This window comes from Ammospiza caudacuta, chromosome 3 (assembly GCF_027887145.1).
Source record: "Ammospiza caudacuta isolate bAmmCau1 chromosome 3, bAmmCau1.pri, whole genome shotgun sequence".
NCBI lineage: Eukaryota > Metazoa > Chordata > Aves > Passeriformes > Passerellidae > Ammospiza > Ammospiza caudacuta.
The window spans coordinates 17,221,713-17,243,499 of NC_080595.1; the positions used below are offsets into that span (position 1 = coordinate 17,221,713).

General features: G+C 43.1%; 1 protein-coding gene across 1 annotated transcript in view; it reads left to right on the plus strand.

Annotated features, from left to right (window-relative positions):
* LOC131555080 (serine/threonine-protein phosphatase 4 regulatory subunit 3B-like) overlaps positions 1-20,649 on the plus strand; it is a 43,360-nt gene extending 22,711 nt beyond the window's left edge. Inside the window, 1 exon segment of the mRNA XM_058800765.1 lies at positions 20,464-20,649. Within this exon segment, the coding sequence (XP_058656748.1) occupies positions 20,464-20,649 (186 nt within the window).
* The last annotated feature ends 1,138 nt before the right edge of the window (positions 20,650-21,787 follow it).

The following is a 21,787-nucleotide window of genomic DNA, read 5'->3' on the forward strand; positions in this document are numbered from 1 at the left end:
CTGAATTACACATCATTGTTTAGGCCCACCAAATGGCCTTGCTGGACTTTAATAACTATCTTGGAATACAATTTGTCTCTTGAATACCAGTTATGCTGTCAGAAGCCCATCCTAAGCAGCTCACTGAAGACTTTTGCACTTTCTGATAAGTTCATTAGAACATCTATATAAATTCTCATAAATTTTAGAATAGTGCATTCTTATTTCAGTAAATGCTAAGCACCACAAAGAGGTAAGTTACTGTTAGCAGTTACTCTAAAACAGATTGGTTTGGATACTCTTCAAAAATCAATTTGCACCCATTTAAAAATACTGTGATAATGCATTACATTAATTGTTAATGTTTACTTTCAATGTCATTACAGAGCCAATCCTAAATCTTTCACACAGAACAACCAATTGGCACCATGTGCTGAAAAGAGAAAGGCAAGGATCCTGAGTGTAATTATTTGTTTGTAATGGCTCAAGACCTATTACTTACTTAGGAGAGTGATTTTGTTCACATGTTCAAACTCTTGCAGCTCACTGGCAGAGGCCCCTGGCAGATTTATGTGAGCTGCTCACTTTGAATCCACAAGAGCTGTGTAGACCAAGCAGCAGGGCCGAAATTACTTAAGAAGCATCAGCTGTCATGTTCTGACTCTGTTCAGATAAGCCAGTTGTATTTTCAAAAAATACATATTTATCAAAAGCAACAATTGAAATATATACCCCAAACTACATCCTGTGCAAAGTTTAAATCAGAGGTAGTGCTTAGCTTCATTCATTGCTGGTTTCACACTGCTTAAAGATTATTCTGGGTGTAGTATTTTTATTCTTTCTCCTGTCTCTGTGCCATTTCTGGGGTAGTCCATAAGGTTCATTATTTTCATGAAGTGAGAAATAACTTTCAGTCTCTAAAAGACCTTTCTTCTCTTGATGGTTAACTGTTCTGTTAACTGTTGTTGACTGTCAACTGTCAAATGATTGATTGATTGATTGGGCATTGTCTATTGGCTCCAGCTACATCGAGGGTTATTCAGCACACAGACTAAGCATAAGCAGTTAAGAGCAGAAAAGTGTGACATGGCAATTAAGTCATAGGATCAAGATCCACATTCTTCAAGATACTACTGTACCTTCTAATGCTTTAATTTTTCACTGGAAGAATGAGACGGTGTCAGGAGTTTTCTATCTGATGTTTTACGAACATGTTGATAACTGTTTACAGAACCAGAGAAAATTGATCTTTCCATGATAAATCTTTTTGTAAGTGTTGGAAATCACTATATAAAAATCAAACACATTCAAAATGTATTCTGGTTTTGCTATATATGTCTAGAAATGTGTTCTGCTCTTTTGCTAAAACTTCTAAGGCTGAAAAAAAACCCTTTAAAGCAGTTTGTAACGACCAAAATCTTTTGCAGTGCCTCTGATAAATTCCCAGTAGTGGTTGACTCCACTTGCACCCTGACTGTTTGAATTTATGCTGATTGACAAAAATAAAAAGCCTGGGGAAACAAGTGAATGTGAGAGGTTTCCAAAAGCAACTCTTTCCACATAACTCCCAGATAAAACTTACAGTTCTTCTCTACAAATCAAAGGTCATTAATTTGGGAGGACAGACACGTAAGAGTAAAGGCTGACTGACATTTGCAGAAGGAAGGTGGAGTAGTGAAACAGAAAGAATGCAGGGAGAAACATTTAAGATCCAAGAGGAAAATGAGAAATGAGCGCCGGAGTAGTACAGAACTTAGCCAGCAAGTACCTTTAAGATAAGGATTTCAGTCCCTTTGATCAGATGGCAGGAGACATCTGTGCAAAATAAATAAATAAGGAGAGAATCATGCAGAAAATATTGCAGTCTCTTTTTCATCAGGGAAACACATGGCAAATGCACCTGCTGGTGAGTGCCAGCTGCCCTGATAGGAAAGGGCAGGCAAATTCCAAAAGCTGCTGTAGCACACAGGTTGCCTGAAGAGTCACAGACGAGACACCAGGTACCACGTCCTTGGAATGTTAAAATCCTGCCATATGTCATGATGGCAGAAGTTGGCCTAGGTTGAACCTTACTAAGGGAGTAATGTTAGAGAGACGGGGTATCTTTCCCAGAAAACAGCAGTTCATGGGTACATTTTGACCCTTCAGGATTTTGCAGCTGCTTTACACCACCTGAAGGCCCTGAATGTTCTTGATCTGCATAATGTTCTGTACTCATTAAGTCAAATTTAGAGTAGCATATGAATTAGCTGAAAGAAATCAGGCACATTCAATAGGTGATGCTCTGGAACACTGCTGATATTGGGAGCGCACTGAAGTGGCCCATAATGTATTACTCAAAGGCCATTTATTTCTGCCTCATTTTTGAAAAACTGCTAATGAAGAGGGCAGAGAGCACTACAGAGCGAGCACTCTTACTCAGATGTTACCAGTAGCAGATTTCAGTAGACTGGAAATAACCAGACACCATAAAGGTTTTCAGTGAAACTATGAGTAACACAGAAGCACAGAACCATGGTTATAGAAGCATGGTTACATTAGCAAGGAGAAGGTCAGTGAGAGCTGCAGGTGATGTGTATCTCTTGCAGTCTGGTTCAGGAGCAGCTTTGGAACAGTCTGTCCAAATATACCTAACTTTGTCTTTTTCAGTCATCAACAGCCACATATCATCATGCCAAACTGCAGATGTCTGCTGTCTGAAGATGCCAAAATGTAATATACATGATATTCTGCTATTCAGAATGATCACAAACACTACAAGACTGGAGGTCTTGAGGTGAGCTGAGGGTAATTGGAGCTCATCATTATGTAAATGCTGGCCTGGCAGAAAACAGTTTATTTTTTACTTTGGTGGGTGCTGTGGGAGTTCACTGTGCCAAGTAACTCCCTTCTTACAACCTGAGCAAATGTGAACATATACCTATGTCTACCCTGTGTTATGAATGGTTGGGGGTTTAGAGAAGTCTCTCCTTTAGCCCAAGCCTCTGGCAGCAGGCAGTAGCTTTATTGAGGCAGCCAGCACCCCAAAGCCCACTCTCATTCACAAGTTTTTTAATAATGGCTGATTCAGTCTATTATAGAATGAATTATTTTTTAATAGACATAAAACTAACTGACATAAGACTTAAAGTAATACTACAAAGGAATAAAGACAAAAAGAGAAGAGACTACTAGTAGATACACACAGCGTGAGGTTAAAGATACCTATTAATGTTACACCTAGTGAAGAAATACTGTAACTTAGGATTCAATGTATCTTGCCATCCAGTTGTTGGTGGGGCACATATCAAAATCCTTTCCTTCAATCCCCAGAGAAGTAACCACGGAATCTGCATCCAGGCTCCAGGGAAAGGTCTCCTGCACTTTCAGGGTGTGTGTGTAGAAGGCTTCTACCTCTGCAATAACTCATGTGTCTTTTATGGTTTGTAAAACAGCGTCTCTTAGTCAAGAATATTTCTTTTATCTCTTCTCACATCTGCTCTCCAGACTAAGATGTTGATTCTTAGCTAAGGCCTGAGCACTTTTGGTGCTTGCTGAACCTTTCAGCCCTTAGGTTATCTGTTTATGCATCAACTATCTGTGGTGGGGGAGTGGGTGATGGATGTCATGCCACACCCTGCAACAGAAGAGACAGGAAAGAACTCTTAAGATTGTGCCTCAGTTAACCACCCAAAGAAAGATATTACACCTACCCATAAATTTAAGGACTTCTCATGCAAGGTATGCTCACTTCTTAAAATTTAGGAAGTTACAGTTCTCCAGCCAAGAGGCAGGAAATCACCTGTAAATGACCCCTGGCTGCTGTGAAAGCAAAGAGTTAGCTCTTACCTTTTCCCTTGCCTCAGCTTTGAGGGGAGCAATGCACCTGTAAGGTGACAGTATTGCATTTCAACAATTTTTTAGAAAGAGCAGTGGGAATTCAGGTATTTCACAGTAATGGAAGAGCTTTTTGGACCAAGGAATCCATGATTCTTTTTGTGCGGTTTGCAGGACTTGAGGGCGGTCTTGCCTTACCTCCTTGAACAGGTATTCCCAATGAGGAAAATACCACTTTGTCTGCAATCTCAGCTCAAGGGGCAAGACTAAGTCTGATTAGAGCTTACATAGGTATATTGCCCTGAGATGTTACCTGTCCAGGTCACTGTAGTGATGTACTGATGCATTTTTACTGTGGGAAAGGGCAAAGAAAGAGCTTTCAACTCCTATATTCAGAGAATTAGAGAATTGACTAGGTTGGAAGAGATCTCTGAAATCATTGAGTCCAACCTATCACCTAACACCACCCATTCAACTCTACCCTGGCATTGAGTGCCACATCCAGTTTTTTCTTAAACACCTCAAGACATGGTGAATTTACCAGCTCCCTGGACAGCCCATTCCAGTGTCTAGTCACTCCTTCTGTGAAGAACTTCCAAATATCCAGCTTAAATTTCCCTTGGAGGAGCTTAAGGGTGTGTCCTCTTGGTCCTGGGGAGTAGTGGGGAGGTAGTGTAGTTTCTGCAGTCTCTTAGCTGGGGAGAGGGAGTCCTTGTCCATCTCAGAGGACAGATGGTTGTGGTTTTGGTGTTGGACTGCTGCTGCAGAGAAGATTCACTGCTACTGCAGTTTCTTCCTTCAGTGCTTCTCCTTGTTGTGGGTCAAGAGTGGCCACTGAACTGGGACTTTTCAACACCCAAACTCACTGGGAGAGACCCTCACCATCTGCTTGGGTGCCTCAGGGGAAACCCAATACCCCACCTCCTCCTTCCCTCTGGAGGAAGCTTGCCAGAGCCTGGATGCTTCCCACCTCCCCTCAGCTTGCCAGAGCCTGGATGCTGCTGCTGTCACCAGGACATCACATGGGACATGTGAGAGCCAGGAGAAACCCCAAACCCCCCCCCCCCCCTTCACCTTTTCTCTCTTCCCGGGACCACCCAGCCCTCACTCTTTCTGACATTGCTCCAGGGGTTTTTTCTACACTTAAGCTTGACACCCCGGGTCCACCTGGCCCCATGCCGTTCTTGCCACCTCTTTAGGGTTATTGCTACACTTTGTTTGGTCTCCTCAGCTCTGCTGTTCCAGGTCTGTGCTCAGAAGTTACTGCTACAGTCCAGCTTGCCACACAGAGCAGCGCTGAGACCGGCTGTTCCCTGTGGGTTTTGCAAAGGAAGCCACCTGCCCTTTTCTCTGCCACCTGAGTCTCCATTGCCACGTGAGGGAGAGTAGGCCGAGCTTGCGCCGCAGCTCCCCCTGCAGGAGTGGGAGAATCATCACACCCACCCGGCCCAGCCGGGAGCCACCAGCGCCCCTGCCGGCTGTGGCCGGAACTGCACCAAAGGGGAAAGTGCCCGACAGCCGAGAGAGGCTCCGACAGGGTTTGTGGTTTTGTTTGGTGTTGCTGCTGTTGTTGTTTGTTTGTTTGTCTGTCTCGTTATATATATTCTAGTAGAAAACTGGTTTTCTTTTTCCCATACCTTTGCCTGAAAGCCCTGTGATTTAAAAGTTATAATAATTTGGAAGGATGGGAATCATATTTTGCCTTCCAGGAGGTTCTTGCCTTCCTTGGCAGACACCTGTCTTTTAAAGCAGGACACTTTCCCAGGTCCCTTTCTGCCTGGCCACTGTCTAGTCACTCTCTCCCCAGCCCGTAGCACTGCAGGGAGCTGTGGTGGCCAAAGTGCAGAACCTGACACTTGTTAAACATCATATCATTGGATTTGGCCCATCTATCCAGTCTGTCCAGGTTCCTCTGCAGAGCCCTCCTAGCCTCCAGTAGACTGACACTGGCCCCCAACTTGGTGTCATCTGGTAGACTCAATCCCCTCACCCAGATTACCAATGAAGATATTAAACAGGATTGAGCTCAACACAGATTTCTGGGAGACACCACTGATGATTGGCCACCAACCGAATGCAACACCATTCACTACCACTCTCTGGCCCAGCTGTCCAGCCAGTTCTTAAACCAGAGTTTGCATCTGTCCAAGCTGTGGGCTGCCGCCTTTTCCAGGACTGTGCCATGGGAGATGGTGCCAAAGACTTTGCTAAAGTTCAGGCAGACAACATCCACAGTTGCCCCTCATCCACCAGGAGGGTCACCTGATCACAAAAGGAGATCAGGCTGGTCAGGCAGGACCTGCCCCTCCCAAATCCATGCTGGCTGGGTCTGATCCCTTATCTGTCCTTTAAATGCCACATAACCACACTCAATATGATCTATTCCATAACCTTGCTGGGCACTAGGTCAGGCTGACAGGCCTGGAGTTTCCTGGATCCTTCTTCTGGCCCTTCTTTGGAGTGGGCTCCCATTGGCCTCTCCAGTCATTGGGAATCTCTCTGGTGAGCCAGGACTGATGGTAAATCACGACATGTGGCTTGGCAAGTTTTTCGGCAGCTCTCCTATCACCCTAGGATGGATCCCCTCTGGTCCCATACACCTGTGAGCATCTAAGTAGCCAGCAAATCACTAACTGCTTCTTTCTGGATTAAAGGGAACTGTTCTGATCCCTGACTCCATCGACCAGCTCAGGAGGTCAGTTGTCCTCAGGACAACCTATCTTATTGTTGAAAACTGAGACAAAGAAGGTCTTAAGTACCTCAGTCTTTTCCTCGCCTTTCGTAAATGTATTTCCCCCCCATGTCCAATAAAGAATAGACAGTTTCCTTGACTCTCCTTTTGCCATTAATGTATTTATAAAACCAGATTTTAGTATTTTTTACAAATGTGGCTAGATTAAGTTCTAATTGGGCTTTCGCCTCTCTAATTTTCTTCCTACGGGACCTAGCAACATCCTTAAACATTTCCTGAGATGCCTGCCCCTCTTTCCAAAAGTGATACATGACACAGGCAGTCTCTTGGTGATTCTCCAGCTAGCTCCCACATCCTGGCCCGTGCAAAGAGTGGCTGCCCCCTCTCCGCCCCTCGGGTCGGTCTGGGTGGCAGTAGAGCAGGGCTGCCCAACTCCCAGAGGCAGCAAAGCTGCTCTGTGCGGCTGCTGATAGGAATCCCGAGTCGAGGAAGCCAGAAAACAGGGGACGAGAGGGACCACTTGTATAAGCTCTCAAGAGGCTTTGATCTCCCACAGAGTCCACACACAAATAACAGGTGACCAAGCTCCAACAGGGTAACAGCAACTTAAGAACAGGGGAGGGTACTAGGGGAGGATAACCAATAGTAGGACAGCAGGGGAGGAACATAGGCAGGATCAAATTCTAGGTAACCAATAGGAGATAACATGGGAGGGAATCAGGCTTGGCATACCAATGGAACTTCAAGGGAAGGGTGATAGACAAGGAAGGTTCTAGAGAAATGGGTGGGGTTACATTTGATGAACAAGGGAAGAGGGCAGTACTTCCAGGATTGGTAGAAAAGAGTCTGGAAATCAGGGAGGTGCAAGGGAGATTGACATGGGGACTGACAGAAGATTAGGTGGGAAAATAGTATAAACAACTTCAGGGCAAAACCATTGAGGAAACTGAACGGGGTACATGGAACAAACCACTATAAACTCACAATAAGGAGCACCTTAAAATTACAGCAGAAAAACAATCTACCACAGGTACACCCTCTTTTTTTTCCCGTAGTTCTTTCAAAACCTCCCTGCTCATACAGGCCAGTCATCTTCCCTGTCAGCTCCTCTTTCAGCACATAGGAACAGGCTGCTCTGAGGCCTTTAAAACTTCTTTCTTTCTTTAAGTATGTCCATCCTTCCTGGACCCCTTTATTTTTAAGGGTCTCTTCCCAAGATACTCCTCAATCAATCTCTTGTATAGGCTGAAGTCTGCCCGCCAGAAGTCCAGTCTGGAACTTTTTTTGGTGCCCCTCCTTGTTTCACAGAATATTGAGAACTGTTTCACTCACATTTCATGGTCACAGTTCCCCAGACAGTCTCTGAGCTCCACATCTCCCACCAGCCCTTCTTTGTCTGTAAGCAGCAAGTCTAGCAGAGCCGCATTCCTGGTGGGCTAACTAACCAGCTAGAACAAGATCTTCTACATACTCTAAGAACCTCCTAGATTGCCTCTTCTCTGAGGATTGAGTTCCCAGCAGATATCTGGCAAGTTAAAGTCTCCTACAAGAACAAGAGCTGAAGATCTTGAAACATCCTCCAGCTGCTTACGGAATAATTAATCCACCTCTTTATCCTGGTTGCGTGGTCTGTAAGAGACTCCCACCAGGATATTTGCCTTGTTGGTCTTCTCTGTGATTCCTACTCATGGGCATTCGCCCTCATGGTCATTAATCTCAAGTTCTAGAGCCTCCCTAATACACAGAGCCACCCCGCCACCTCTCCTCCCTCACCTGTCTCTTCTGAAGAGCTGGTAGCCATCCATTGCAGTACTCAGTTGTGCAAGTCCTCCCACTATGTTTCTATGATGGTGACAACGCCAGGGCTTTCCTGCTGTACCATGGCTTCCAGCTCCTCCTGTTTGTTACCCATTCATTACTGTACATGAACTTCAGCAGGACTGCTGATTTCACCCAGCTCTGGTTTATCACCCTGAGGGTCCTCACTGGAGAGCCTGGTTTTATCTCCTTCCCCCTTCAAACCTGGTTTAAAGGCCTCTTAATCAGCCCTGCCAACTCATGGGATAGAATTATTTTGCCCTTGTTAGATAGATGGACCCTATCTTACTCAAGCAGGCCTGATGCTGTAAAAGTAGCTCCATGATCAAAAAATCCAAAATTCCACTGATGGCACCAACCCTTAAGCTATTCATTGATAAAGGCAGTTTTCCTGTTCCTTTCATCATTCATTCTTGCTACTGAAGGGACTGAACAGAACACCACCTGTCCTCCTATCCCATCAACCAATCAACCCAGACCCTTGAAATCCTTTTAGTTACCCTGGTACCCTTCTTGTCAGCCTCATCACTGCCAACCTGGACAACCAGCAACTGGTAATAATCAGAGGGCTGAATTAGTTCAGGGTGTCTCCTGATGATATCCCTGCCCCAGGGAGGCAGCAGACTTCCCTGTGGGATAGTTCTGGTCCATATACAGGGCCCTCTGTTCCCCTCAATAGGGAGTCACTTACTACAACTACCCTTCTTTTCTTCTTAGTACTTGAAGTTGTGATCCTTCTGACAGACAAAGTGCAAATGGGGGACCTCCAGACAGATTTTATTTTTTAGTGTCACCTGCCTGACTTTCTGGAACAAGAGTCTCATATCTATTCTGTAAGGGCACATGAAAAGGTGATGGGGGTTTGGAGGGAATTTAATTACCTCCTAAGCAAGGACTAGTTCCATCCCCCCCATCTACTGGTCTTCTCCTGCTGCCTGATGGCAAGAGGGGCAGAGTGCCTGTGATTAGTGCTGAGTTTCTCTCAGGGTTGGACGGGTGTAACTCCCCGGGTTTATTTCTCTTTGGCTCTCCCTAATACTCCTTAGACTATCCATTTCTTCCTTAAGCTCTGCTACCAGACAGAGCTGAACACTCACACTGCATGCAGATGTCTCATGCACTGTCCTCTGGAACTAACACCAGGCTTACACACTGTCTGCAGCCAGGGGCCTGCACAGCTTCTTAGGGGATTTTGTTTAGCTTAGCACACTCTTGCTGGCAGCAGCAGCAATGGTTTTTGATTGTTTGTAAACCATTACTGTGGGAAAAACAAAACAAAACAAAAAAAAAACCACACAACATCCCACAGCCAGCCAAAAGACCACAGCCACTCAACACACAACCCACCACCACAAAGGTGGCTGTTCCCTTTCCTGCTCATACTGCCTTTGCAAGCTGCAGTGCCGCACACTCACTGCTTGCTATGCCCTGTTCACTGCTCCAGATCGCCTGAACTCCCTAGAGCCTTTTTAAATCCCCTGCAAATGGCCCAGAGATTACTCCTGTCTTCCCTGAATGGCTGACAAGAGAGCCATTAATCATGTCGCTTACATAAAAAAAGCCTGTGTCCATCAAAAGGGACATCCTTGCAGAAGGATGTATTTTGGAGAAATGTTTGTCTTTTCATGAAATAGAGTTTCAGGGGCAGAATATGAGGGTAAAATGATGAAAGGAAGTCATCCATAGCCTCTAAATCTCCCAGCCTCACTGGCACAATCTTTCACTAAGCCATGCAGTCCCCATGTCCCTCTCACGCCAGGTTTCACCTCTGTATCTCTATCCCCTGACCTAACCTCACGAAAGCAATTCTAAGAAGTATGACTTGGTCATTTTAAGCTCAGCATCATGCTGACATGCAATCTTACTTCTAGGGAAAAGTTTCTACATCTAACAATATCAAGAGCTTGAAGGGAAGACATGCATCTGAGTATATTTCTCCTGAAGCCCAAGTTTAAAACTATGTGTACATATGTACTGAAGAAGATGTAAAGCCATTTTAAAAGTTCAAGATTGTAATTACTTTCTCAGGAATGGCCATAAGTGTTACACATTGAAGCTCTGGCAAGGGCATTCTTTACTCCTTTCACCTATATTGTATGAAAACAAATAAACCAGAACTGAATACCCAGCCACAAAACATGTAAGATCCATTGCTCCCAAATTAAAAGAACAGTTAATGACATTCTCCAAGGTAGGAGAGAGGCCACATTTCCTTTTTTAGGGAAATCTGACTACATTAATTCAAATTATCTGGAAAAATGTCCAAGCCTTCAACAATTACTAATACTTCTTTTAACATTTTCAACACTTTTAACATTTTCAACACTTTTAATTGGTAACATGATACAGCCAAACTGTGATTCAGACGAGACTTTACTGGAGGATGAGAGAAGTCTCACAAGATACCTGTTTTCATTGTTTTCTGTCAACTCTTGGGCTTTGTGGTAGACAGAATAGGAAACAATTGCTCAGGGAACCCTTTTTAACCTAATTTGCTGTCATAGTCAAAGCACTCACACATCACCTCTCTCAAGAAGATCTAAAATGCTTTTTCTGTTGACAGCAGCTGAGGACAGGCACAGAACAAAATATGAAGCATGTTCATTACAGCTCAAAACAGACTGATGGCTTAATAGGTGGCTTAATTTGGTCTGTGAAACCCAGAGAATGTGTCCCATGGGAAGCTAGTGGCCACATTCAACCTTCTGCTTTAGGATGAGTGTGTTTGTTTTACACTGCATGGCTTTATAAATCTGATCTGCCTCACTGGATGATGCAGCTGCTCTCACCTCAGGGTTTGTTCTCCAAAAGGACCAATGGAAGGGCTGACCAGTTCTAATTGCATTCAGCCTGCAGCCTCACAATTTATGATAGGTAACTCACCTGGAAATAAGAAATTGCAACTTTATTTCCTTCCTCATTGTGAAAATTTGAATTTCACTTTGTAGCATATGGTAAAGATAATTCATGCTATTAATGTATAAAATATTATAAGATCTAAGCTATGTCTTTTGACTACCCCAGCTGGGACCACAGTCTTATTCTTTTTCATCCCGTTCCCAGACGACAGTATCAAGTGCTTTAACGTAAGAATGGAACCTTCCTGAGTGATGATCACTGACTCCCCTGGAATGCCAGGACCACTCAAGAGTGATTTCACACCTCGAAGATTGTCTCTACTACTATTGGAATATGAATCCCAATATTACCAAGTAGATTGTGCCAAGGGCCAGTCTGACCCTTGCTGCTGGGCCAAAGGTGGCAACTGTGGCGTATCACCTCAGAGATACCTTTAGCTTGCTGAAGGTTGCAGCTGGGCAGCTGAACAAGTCCAGGCTTGTTAGGAACTCCGTTTACCTCAGGGGAGGAAGCTTCAGGCGATGGTGAAGAGAAAGGAGACGGATTCTGCTGGAGGGTTGATATCCAAAGCTTTATTCCATGGTCACAGAGGTCTGAATCTTGGTTACAGCTCCAACAGAATCCCGAGCACATGGTCTGATTCACATTTTAAGCTCCGGGACAGGGGGAGGGGAGGGACAGGTGAGCCACCAACCAGGTGGGAGGGGCAGGGTCTCAAGAGATGAGGGACACCTAAACAGGCCAATGACCCCCAGGCCTGAGGGGCATCCTTTGAAAGTGACGAACCACACGACGCCTTGCTGGAATGTTAAAACTGATTGACAGCCCAGCAGGGGGTGAGGGGGGAAGGGGAAGAGGGGTATTGGCACACCTGGGGAAGGGACCCGGAAGTTTAAGACAGGTTATTACAACACACCGCAACATACTACTACCAGTGATCACCAGCACCACCCTGTTCCATGTGAATGCCAACTTCTCCGGAGTGCTCTGACAACATCTAGACACCTGGACTGGACTTTTGTCTAACTCTGCACATGTATAGCCCCGGTTCTGCATGTGAAGGGATGCAAAGGAACATTCGGTCATCTCTGCCTCAGGCAGAATAAACTGTATAAAAACTTGCTGTGCAAAATGGCATGCGTGAACTCTGACATTCGGGGGTCAGGTCCGTGTGTTCACTAAGCATTGATCCCGGGGTTTTTTTGCCAATTGAAATTCTGTTTTGCTGACAATCTAATAAATCATCGCTAAATTTTCTTATAAATTTGGCTCTCAATTTGATCATTTATAACTTGGATTTCCTTTCTCTCTCTCCTTGGATGGCTGCAAAAGCTGAAAATGTTCTGCCTTAGAAATAACATCTGCCAGCAGATATTGCCAAGCAATTAGCAAAAAAGAGCCCTGGATATAGATAAGAGAGCTTAACTGCACCACTAGCATGGCAAGATCCTGAGCCTTCAGGTCTGTCTTTGATACCATTTGCCACAGATTTTGATCATGGATCAGCCAATGCAGCTGTGCACTTAAATCTGAAACAACACAACTTGACCCTGACATTAGTCCTGTTCATTTAGCAGACAAATCCCTTTAACATGATTAATATTTTGTTGAAGTCAATAAGCATTTTGACTTAAAAGGCACTGACAGAGCCTGTCCTAATGGCTTCTCCTGATTTCCACTCTGTACTTCTCTCTACCTCCTATAAAAACAAGAGAACAGAAAATTACTCCTACGCATTTCTCATTATCTGGTGTTTCAACTGAAATCTGATATTTTTCCACTGTCTTTTTAAAACAGCAAATTCAATCTTCCCATGCTGTGCATCTTTACAGAAGCCATTTTAGCATAATTTACGATGTTTAGCCAAGAGCAGATGTGAAAATGCTACTGCTGACAGCTACTGCCTTCTACAAACAACAGAACAGGGATTTGAAGTGGATGAAATTGGTCCTGTGTTTACTAAAATAAGACCAATTCACAGAGAAAGTGAAAGAGAAAGCAAGAGTATTACATTATCCTCTGTCTTTGAGATTCCCAGGTATTAAAGAAACATCAGTCTTTATTGTTATTCAACACATACATTACCAAAATGCTTCATATCTCTGTCTGTGTCTGTGTCCTGTCTCTGTCAGGACCTGTTGCACAGAATATGATGACAGTCATTTTCACAGGAGTTTCTCGGAGTATAGAAAAGGCTAGTACAGAGCTCTAGGAAGTATTGGGATAATGATGAGAAAAAAAGTCATATGACTTCCAACACCCAATACCAGATATATTAAGTTCCTTTTTCAACTGCCTTGGAAATTAATTCCCATAGCTGTTTTTCAAGCCTTATGACTGCTTCATGCATCCTCTGAAACACCCAGTTTAATGTGTCCCAAAAAATGGGACATTTTAGTTCTTTCTTTTTGCACCTGCTTATTAAAATATGAAAGGCTCATTCATGTTAGCTCTTCAAAAACTAACAGTGTGCCTCATGACAAACAAACTGTATGCAGATTGTCTGAAGTGTTACAGTTTTCCAGTGGAACGCCTTTTGAAGGGGCAGACATTGAGCCATGACAGTCAGTTTTGTCTGAGCAGGATGGATCTATAAGAAATTGGTTACATGTACTGAATGGGGAGAGTAATTTTGTTGACAACACTGAAGTGAAAGCTTCAAAGTAAAGCATTAGTGACAAATGCCTTAGAAATACATAATATCAGCTGGCTGGCCCTCCCAGAAGGCAATTTTTTTTTAAATTAATTAAAAGGATTTTCTCTTTAGATGGTCTGTTTATCTGTCATAATTTGACAGTGTATGAAAATGATACCTTGATTTATTTCTCAGAAGATGATTGCCTTGGCATTTAGTTTCTTTGACTTCTAAATCTTTCCAATGTTTTGCTTTTCTTCTCTTTTCAGGCAGATTCTACATTTCCTAAATGGAGTCGTATTTTCCTGCACACAGGCAGCCAGTCACTTAGTGGCTGTCACCAACATAAAATACATGCTTGCACAAGAAGACAAGCACAGGAAAGAATGGATGCATCAGGCAATTCTCCTCCTGGTACCTGGGGCCTCTTTTTAGCACACTTCACACACCAGGTAAAAAAATATATCATCTTTCCCTGCAGCTTTCTTTGATGCCTGGCAAGGTGTATATGTGTAATCAATGTCACATGATCTTCCAGTGGGAACATATAATGCCAATCCTGGCCATCTCCTGGCATCTATTCCATTTGTCTCCATGTCCTGCCATATCAATTTCATTATAAAGGAGCAGAATGATTGCAGGCACAGCTCTGAGACACCCAGCAGCTTTGGGTGGGTGCTTGCCATCATCACCTGCCAGATTACTGATTGTGATAATTTCTCTCTAGTTCTCAAGGATTACATGTCCAAAAAGACACTGAAGGGGATTAAATTTGCTCCTAACTACCAAAAAATGTAAAAGTCACAAAAGATTTTTTTTGGCAGCATACACTTAAAAGGTTAATTGTCATGGCTTTAGATTGTGAGCATAAAAAATTAAAAATTCTGTGCTCCTACCTGTGACGGTGGTCACAGGGGTCTTAGGATGAGGGAAGAGATGAGGATTTGACTCCATATTTCAGAAGTCTTGATTTATTATTTTATTATATATATTACATTAAAATTATACTAAAAGAATAGAAGAAAAGGTTTCATCTCAGAAAGCTAGCTAAGCTAAGAATAGAAAGGAATGAATAACAAAGATTTGTGGCTTGGACAAAGTGTCCGAGCCAGCTGGGCTGTGATTGGCCATTAGTTCCAAACATCCACATGAGCCCAATCACAGACCCACCTGTTGCATTCCACAGCAGCAGATAAGCATTATTTACATTTTGTCCCTGAGGCCTCACAGCTTCTCTAGAGGAAAAAATCCTAAGGAAAGGATTTCATGGAAAGATGTCTGTGACACCTACCCTCAGAAGATAAGTATAATTTTGTAATGCATACTATCAGTAATTGAGGATTTAAGTACATGGAGTAATGTGCTGTCACTGGCCTGTGCAAGATTTGCCCCATGAGACATTTCTTTACACTTTATTATTTTTCCATTCTGAAGTCAACACATTTCTCCTTTCACTTCATACATTCTCCACCCCACCCCACCTGGTGCCCAGTTTTGTCACATGGAAATTTTACCAAGATTCTTTCTGAGCCTTTTGCAATCAGTAGGAGTCTTGCTTTCAGATTCAATATATATTTTTCAGGCATCAGGTTCTTTCTGTAGAAGCTCTGGGTAATATATTCAAGGACTTCATTTGCTATCTTATATTGGATTACAGTTTGGAAAGTGTTTGGTGCTGGCAGTTGGTGTTTGACATTGAGAACTGCTCATCTGGTGCTTTCTAGTGATGCACCAGAATTTACAATAGTGCTCAGTTTTGAGCATTTGTTTTTCCATGGGACCAGTCATGCTACTCTGATGCTGTCTGGATCCTTTGTGAAATCCCTCAGTTGGTAAAGCTGGGATGATGACCCCCCTGCAAAGCTAGTCTCAAGTATGTTGTGATTTCAGTTTTGTTTTTTAAAGCAAGGAGAATTAGCAAGATTTCTCCAGAAAATACTGTTTCTCCAGAGATGAAGGTGTAGTATGAATGATAAGAAAGGTTTGGGGTTTTTCAAATAGTGTTGTCTGTTTATACTCTTGGCTGCATAAATTTGCTTATAGTTCTGATAGTTCTGTAGAATCATAAACCTGGTATATTCTCAGATGCTTTAATACTTTTTGGAATCTGACACAAACACACTTTTGAACTTTTACCCTGAAGCTTCATTAGAAGTTATTAGGATTACTACGAAATTATTTTTGATGGAAGTACTGAAAAAAATTATTTCTGCAATTGAAGTACTTCTGCTTATTATCCATTGCACATCATCAGAACTTTTCCCTACCTTACTGAGACATTTAAATATGTGCTTTTTTTTTTTTTTTAAGAAGACATCCATGGATATTTGATTCTGTATTTTGGTGCCTGCTAAGAAATGGCTATACATAACTTTCATGTGTATCAAAACAGGATCAAGAGATCTTCAAGTCTCATGACTGTCTCAGTACATTTACAACATGGAATTTTATAGGTAAAAGCAATATGACCATCCTTCATAATGAATGGCTTTTATTTCTCTGCAAATGCATCCTGACCTCTCTTTGCCACTTATAAAAATTATTCATTTTACAACTTTTGTGCAACAGGTTTAACTTAGGGTAGTTGTTCACAGTGCAGAAGATTACAAGATTTAGGTGCGTGAGATGTTTTATGTATATGATGTATAGAAGGGATTCAGTGATCTCCATAGCTTGGGCAGTATCTGCTGACTTTCTAAAGCCATAAAAAATCTGATGTTTGGGAAAAGAAACAAACATTATGGGGATATGGGAAAGGAAATGGATAAAATTAACTGGAAGCCCTATTTCTCACTCTTTCCCATTTCTACTGCTCATAAATGTGGGCAGGGAATACTTTTGTTCCATATATGATGGAGAATGTGTAGTCAGAAACTGTTCCTCCTGCTCATAGTTCTTATCCCACTTCATATCAATCCTACCAGGAGCTGACCTGCATGCAAGCACTGAGCTGTTCATATCCTTTTATAAAACAAAAAGTCTATGAAAATTAATTTCATGTTAAGCAAGCCAGCAAGTCAGCAATCTATTATTGGATTTTACCTCCTGACTAGCTTCCCTGCAAAGTTTGGCCCCTCTTTGCAGGTTTTCTCTGGCTTTTTCCCTAGCAGTAGGTAACTGCTCCCTGTCTGCACTGCTGCCAGGAATCAAACCCCAGCTGAGGGCAGCAGAATGCTGCCCCTTGTATCTCATTAGGGAGTTCCAGCCCTGAAATTGAAGTTGTTTCCATCAAACTAGTGTCTGCTTGGTTAGTTCATCCTTTCAGACAGAACAGGATGGGACTGTTGCTCTAGATTTTGGTAGTGCCTTAGTGGGGAGCAGCTTTGCTGCAGGGCTTAACTTTCCAGACATGATCCTGCTTCCTGGGAAGAGACATGAATTCAAATGCCAATAGCCAAGCAAGTACCTACAGGAGCTCAGCTTATTTCTACAATTTTCCAAGTTCTTTCTGCTCCTACAAAAAGCATCTCAGAGGTGTGAAAAATGCATATTGTATGATTGGCTTTTTGCAAATGTAAAAATGAATATTATATGTGTTATGTTAGAAAGTTATACTGTAATAATCCTTTACAGTAGCATGTTAAATATAGTTTTGGGCTATAACATAATATTAAAATAAAAACTATGTGATGTAAAATACTTTTTCTAACTAGCTCAAGAAATTCTTCGCACAGAGATAACAGCAACAAGACATCAAGACCACAAGAGAAGAATTATTGCCTCTTTATTGGGGACCAGACTTCAACGTACCAAGATGATTGATTTACAAGATGAGGGAAGAAGTTGACAACAACCAGCAAACACCCTTTGTTTGAAAAGAATTTTTGAATCATGTATGAGATATTGAATATGAAGCAGGCTATTTCTTTTAAGAGTTAATCCTTTGTTTGCGAACCATGCTTTCAAGAGGAAAGCATCTGAGCGTTCACAATTCTTTGCTTTTATTGTCCTTTATTGTCCTAACTTAATTGTCCAAATTCTTATTGCTCTAATTTGTATTACTATTTTTATAACCATTTTTATTACTATTAAACTTTTAAAAATTTAAAACAGGTGATTGGTGTTTTTCACAGAGGACACAAGGCAGAAATGTTAAATTTGACAGCCCATCTCTATTAAAATCAATGCCAAAATTTCCGCTGATTTCCCCTACTCCAGGCAGGACCTGTACTGAAGATTTCAACTGCAGTCTGTTGCACAATGATACATTCAGTACAGCTTTCTACTGCCCAGCTTTGGTATTGAGAGACTGTGTGTGCTCATTGCAAAGGACTGACATTTCAAACTATTTAAGAAACTCCAAAAAACCTAGGTTGCTGTCAAAAACTTTTTATCTTCATAACATTTGGTTATCTCATCCCACTTTTAAAAATCAGAACTTTGAGTAAATTTCCTCAAAAACTCTAGTTTTCAGAAACATATGTAGTTGATTGGAGATACGACTTTCAGAGAGAGTGAAAGAAACTTTGAAGGCTGAAAAATTAACAGTCAAGGGAAAGTCAGGTGAAAGTAGAGTGGCATGTGCAGAGCGCAGGGCCATGCAAGACAAGACCTTCTAACCCACCCATTTAATTTGGAGGATTTTAGTCTGCCAGCAAGATGCTACAGGGGTTCATTATAACATGTTTCATCTCTAAAGTGCTCCTCAAAATACCCTTCCTCCAAAAGCAAGGTTAGTCATAACACAGATTAAAGTTTGTGGATCAGCTTCTGAATAAGGATGAGATCAGAATGAGTAGGAATTCTTCTGCTGCTTCTTCCTTCTGTCAGTATTGCTATATTTCTGAAAAAGCCTTTCAGCTTCTGACTAACAACATACTTTACCTGTCCTACTCTAAAGTTATTTTTACTGCAAGGAACATGTGGCACCCTATTAAGGCCCACACATTTGATGTGGTCAGGGTACATTTAACATTCAGGTTAATGAACAGACACCCAGACATCAAACCTACACCTTTGACAGATCATGAACACATAGTTTGAAGAGCCTTCTGGGTCCCAACATGGCCCTGTGAAGGAGGCTCAGACAGCAGCACCCCAGAGCCAGAGGCACAGCCCAGCCTGGCAGTGCCATGTAGCTGGACTTCTGCCAGGAGGCAGCTCAAAGAAAACAACCCCTAAAGCATGTTATTCTGCATGTTATGAATCAGCTGGAATGAAAATGCTCAAGACAGGACTGCAAGCGTGGCCCATCCTCTAGGAACACCTGGTTGAACCCAATAACAGCATGGGGTGACAGCACTTAATGGGAAGCCAGTACAATTAGCACCATTATAAACTGCAAAAAAGCAGGAAGCTACTCTGTGTGGAAGGGAAGGGAGGAGTGAATTAGACTCAAATTATGGTAGTTAACAGTTAGCTTGCAGTGAGACATTTTCTCTGCCCAGCAGCTGAAAGCTCTTTATAACAGATAACCTCCCAGCAGAGCCTCAGCAGTGCAAGGTGCATCTTAGAATGCTACAACTGGGGAAGCAAACTGCTGATGTATAACATGAATGCATGTGCTACAGTATTGTTAGGTAAATAGTGTGTTCATTTTTCATTTTCACAAAAGATATCCTTCAGGCTGCAATTATGTGAAATTCACTCTGGAGCTATAATACTGAATTTAGTAGGAAAACATTATCTTCAGTCCTGGGCTAAAAGAAAAAAAAAATTCTAAAGAGACATGTATGGGGAAATTGTTCATCCTTTGGTAAAACAGATAAAATACAGATTGTGAGTACTGGAACTTTGCATTCTAAACCAGCATTTTGGGGGGGATCTTTCAAAAATATGCTGAAATTTTCCAGGTTTAACTTTATCTTATGTAGCATTACAAATTGTAAGCTGATCAGTAGAATCAAACTTACCTGTTAAAATAACAGAGCTCCTTTCTCTTTAATTTCAGTAAAAGAAGAATGAGGCCTTGTTCATAACTTCTCAAAGTATTTTGAAAAACTTCTGTTATGAACAAAAATTTGGTTAATATTTTTTTGTGAGAAAAAAGTTACAAAGAGGCAGCCAGATCACTGGCCCTGCCCAAGTTCTGCGCGTTTTGTTATTGTAATCACGGGTCGTTGTCGTTAATGGTTGTTTTTGTATTAGTAAAAGCCCTGGCTGGGGCGAGTTAATGGCCCTTCTCCTGAGACTGTAACGGGTGGGGACATTCCTGAGGCTAAGTTGTACCTTTCCCAGAATAGTGAAGACACCTGAGAGGGTGGGGGGGGGGGGGTTATGCAAAGTGACTCCCAAGACCAGAATGCTTTGTGGGACCCCCGACTCCATACCCACGGAGAAACCCCAAAAAAAAAGAGCCACCTAAGAGTTGAGAGACTGGAGTGATGTCTGGACGTGAGGAGCCGAGTGCTGAGCCTGCAGAGACGCGGAACACCTTCGGACCCTCTCGCCCTGACCATGGGAGTTGACCCCGGCAGTTAGACCAGGCCGACTGAGTGGGAGGGGCACCATCTGACGGGGACATCACACCCTAAAGGCTCCCATGAGGACCGGATTCCCCCAGCCCTGCCCCTAGTGGACAGAGCTGTGCTTATCCTCCTCCTCTGAGTCGCCCTGGGAGAGACGACGGATGCTGCAGACCCGTCGAGCTGCCCAATCCTGAGTTGATCACTTTTAATAAAGGCATTAAAAAGGAGAAGAAGTCTCCTGGCCCTGTTTATTTCAGCTGGGGCGCTCGTCTGGGATAGCCACGCCGCAAGAGGACTCAGGACTGGCCATCTTGGATCTTCAGAGGACAGCTGGCTACCAGGACCAGGGATCGGCTCAGGACAGCGATGCAGAGGAGCACCGGAGCACCAGACTGGTGAGAAATCTGGTGGCGGGAGTGGGAGACGTGCGCATGTGTGTGTGAGTGAGACGAGGGCCAGCAGCCGGACCTTCGAAGTGAGAGGGACCCCTCAGTACCACGTTTCCTGACTCCTGTGAAGGGGCAGGCCAGAAACAGGGGAAAGCGAGTGGAATTAGCGTGAGTGAAGTCCTCTCCCAAGGGGGAATAAAGGGCCCCCCCACTCCGGGCGTGAGGAGTGAATTACTGTGTATGAGTGGCACGCACCCCAAAGTCCTGACAAAGGGAGGTCAGGCACTTTTGTAAGTCTCGAGAAGGATTCGAGTAAGATTTGTCAGTCCCGAGAAGGATTCGGGTGTTTCACAAGCCCTGCAGGCAAAGTAAGTCCTGACAAAGGAGTCAGGCACAAACCCCAGCGAAGGAGGCTGTGGTTTGCTTTAAGTCCTGATACGGTGAAGCCTAAAAATTGGTGGGTTAGGCAAACTAAAAATCAGGCAGTTGTTTTTCCTGACTGAGGGAGTCAGGCACGACCCGGATTCTTAGCCGAGGCTTCGTGTGTTCAAGTCCCAATAGATGTAAGACCTGACGTTGGGAAGTTGGGCAATCAAGAGATTGGGCAGTTGTTTCAGTATAAAGTCCTGAGCATTAGGCAGAAATTTGAAGTTCAGTGGAGGAGGCTGAAGCTCCTCAAACAAGGCTTTTTGAAATTCCCGGTCAGTAGAGGCACCTTCAGGATTTTTTATTGAGACCTGAAAAATGGGAGGTTGTAATAGTAAAAAGACTGGCAAGAGACTGAGAGATATACCTCCCAGTAGTCCCTTAGGAGAACTGTTAGTAAAATGGGATTCTATAGAGGCCATGGAGGGATTAGATAAAGTGAAAATGATCCATTATTGTATGGAAGCGTGGCCAGAATTAGAGTTGCAAGGAGGATGGCCTTGGTGTGGGACGAAGGATAAGTGGATGTGCCAACAATTAAATAATTATCTGACAGCTCGAAGAGATACTGATCCTGAGCAATTATTGTATGTGGCTTGCTGGTTAAAGAACGCTGTTGGGGATGAAGGGGTGCGAATTTGTAAGGTACAGAGGAAGAAAGAGGGGAATGAAGGAGGGGATGATAGAACTAGTAAAAGATGGGACCCTCTGGATTATTTGCCTCCTTCTGCCCCTCCACCTTATAATCCTCTTCTTCAGGCACCTC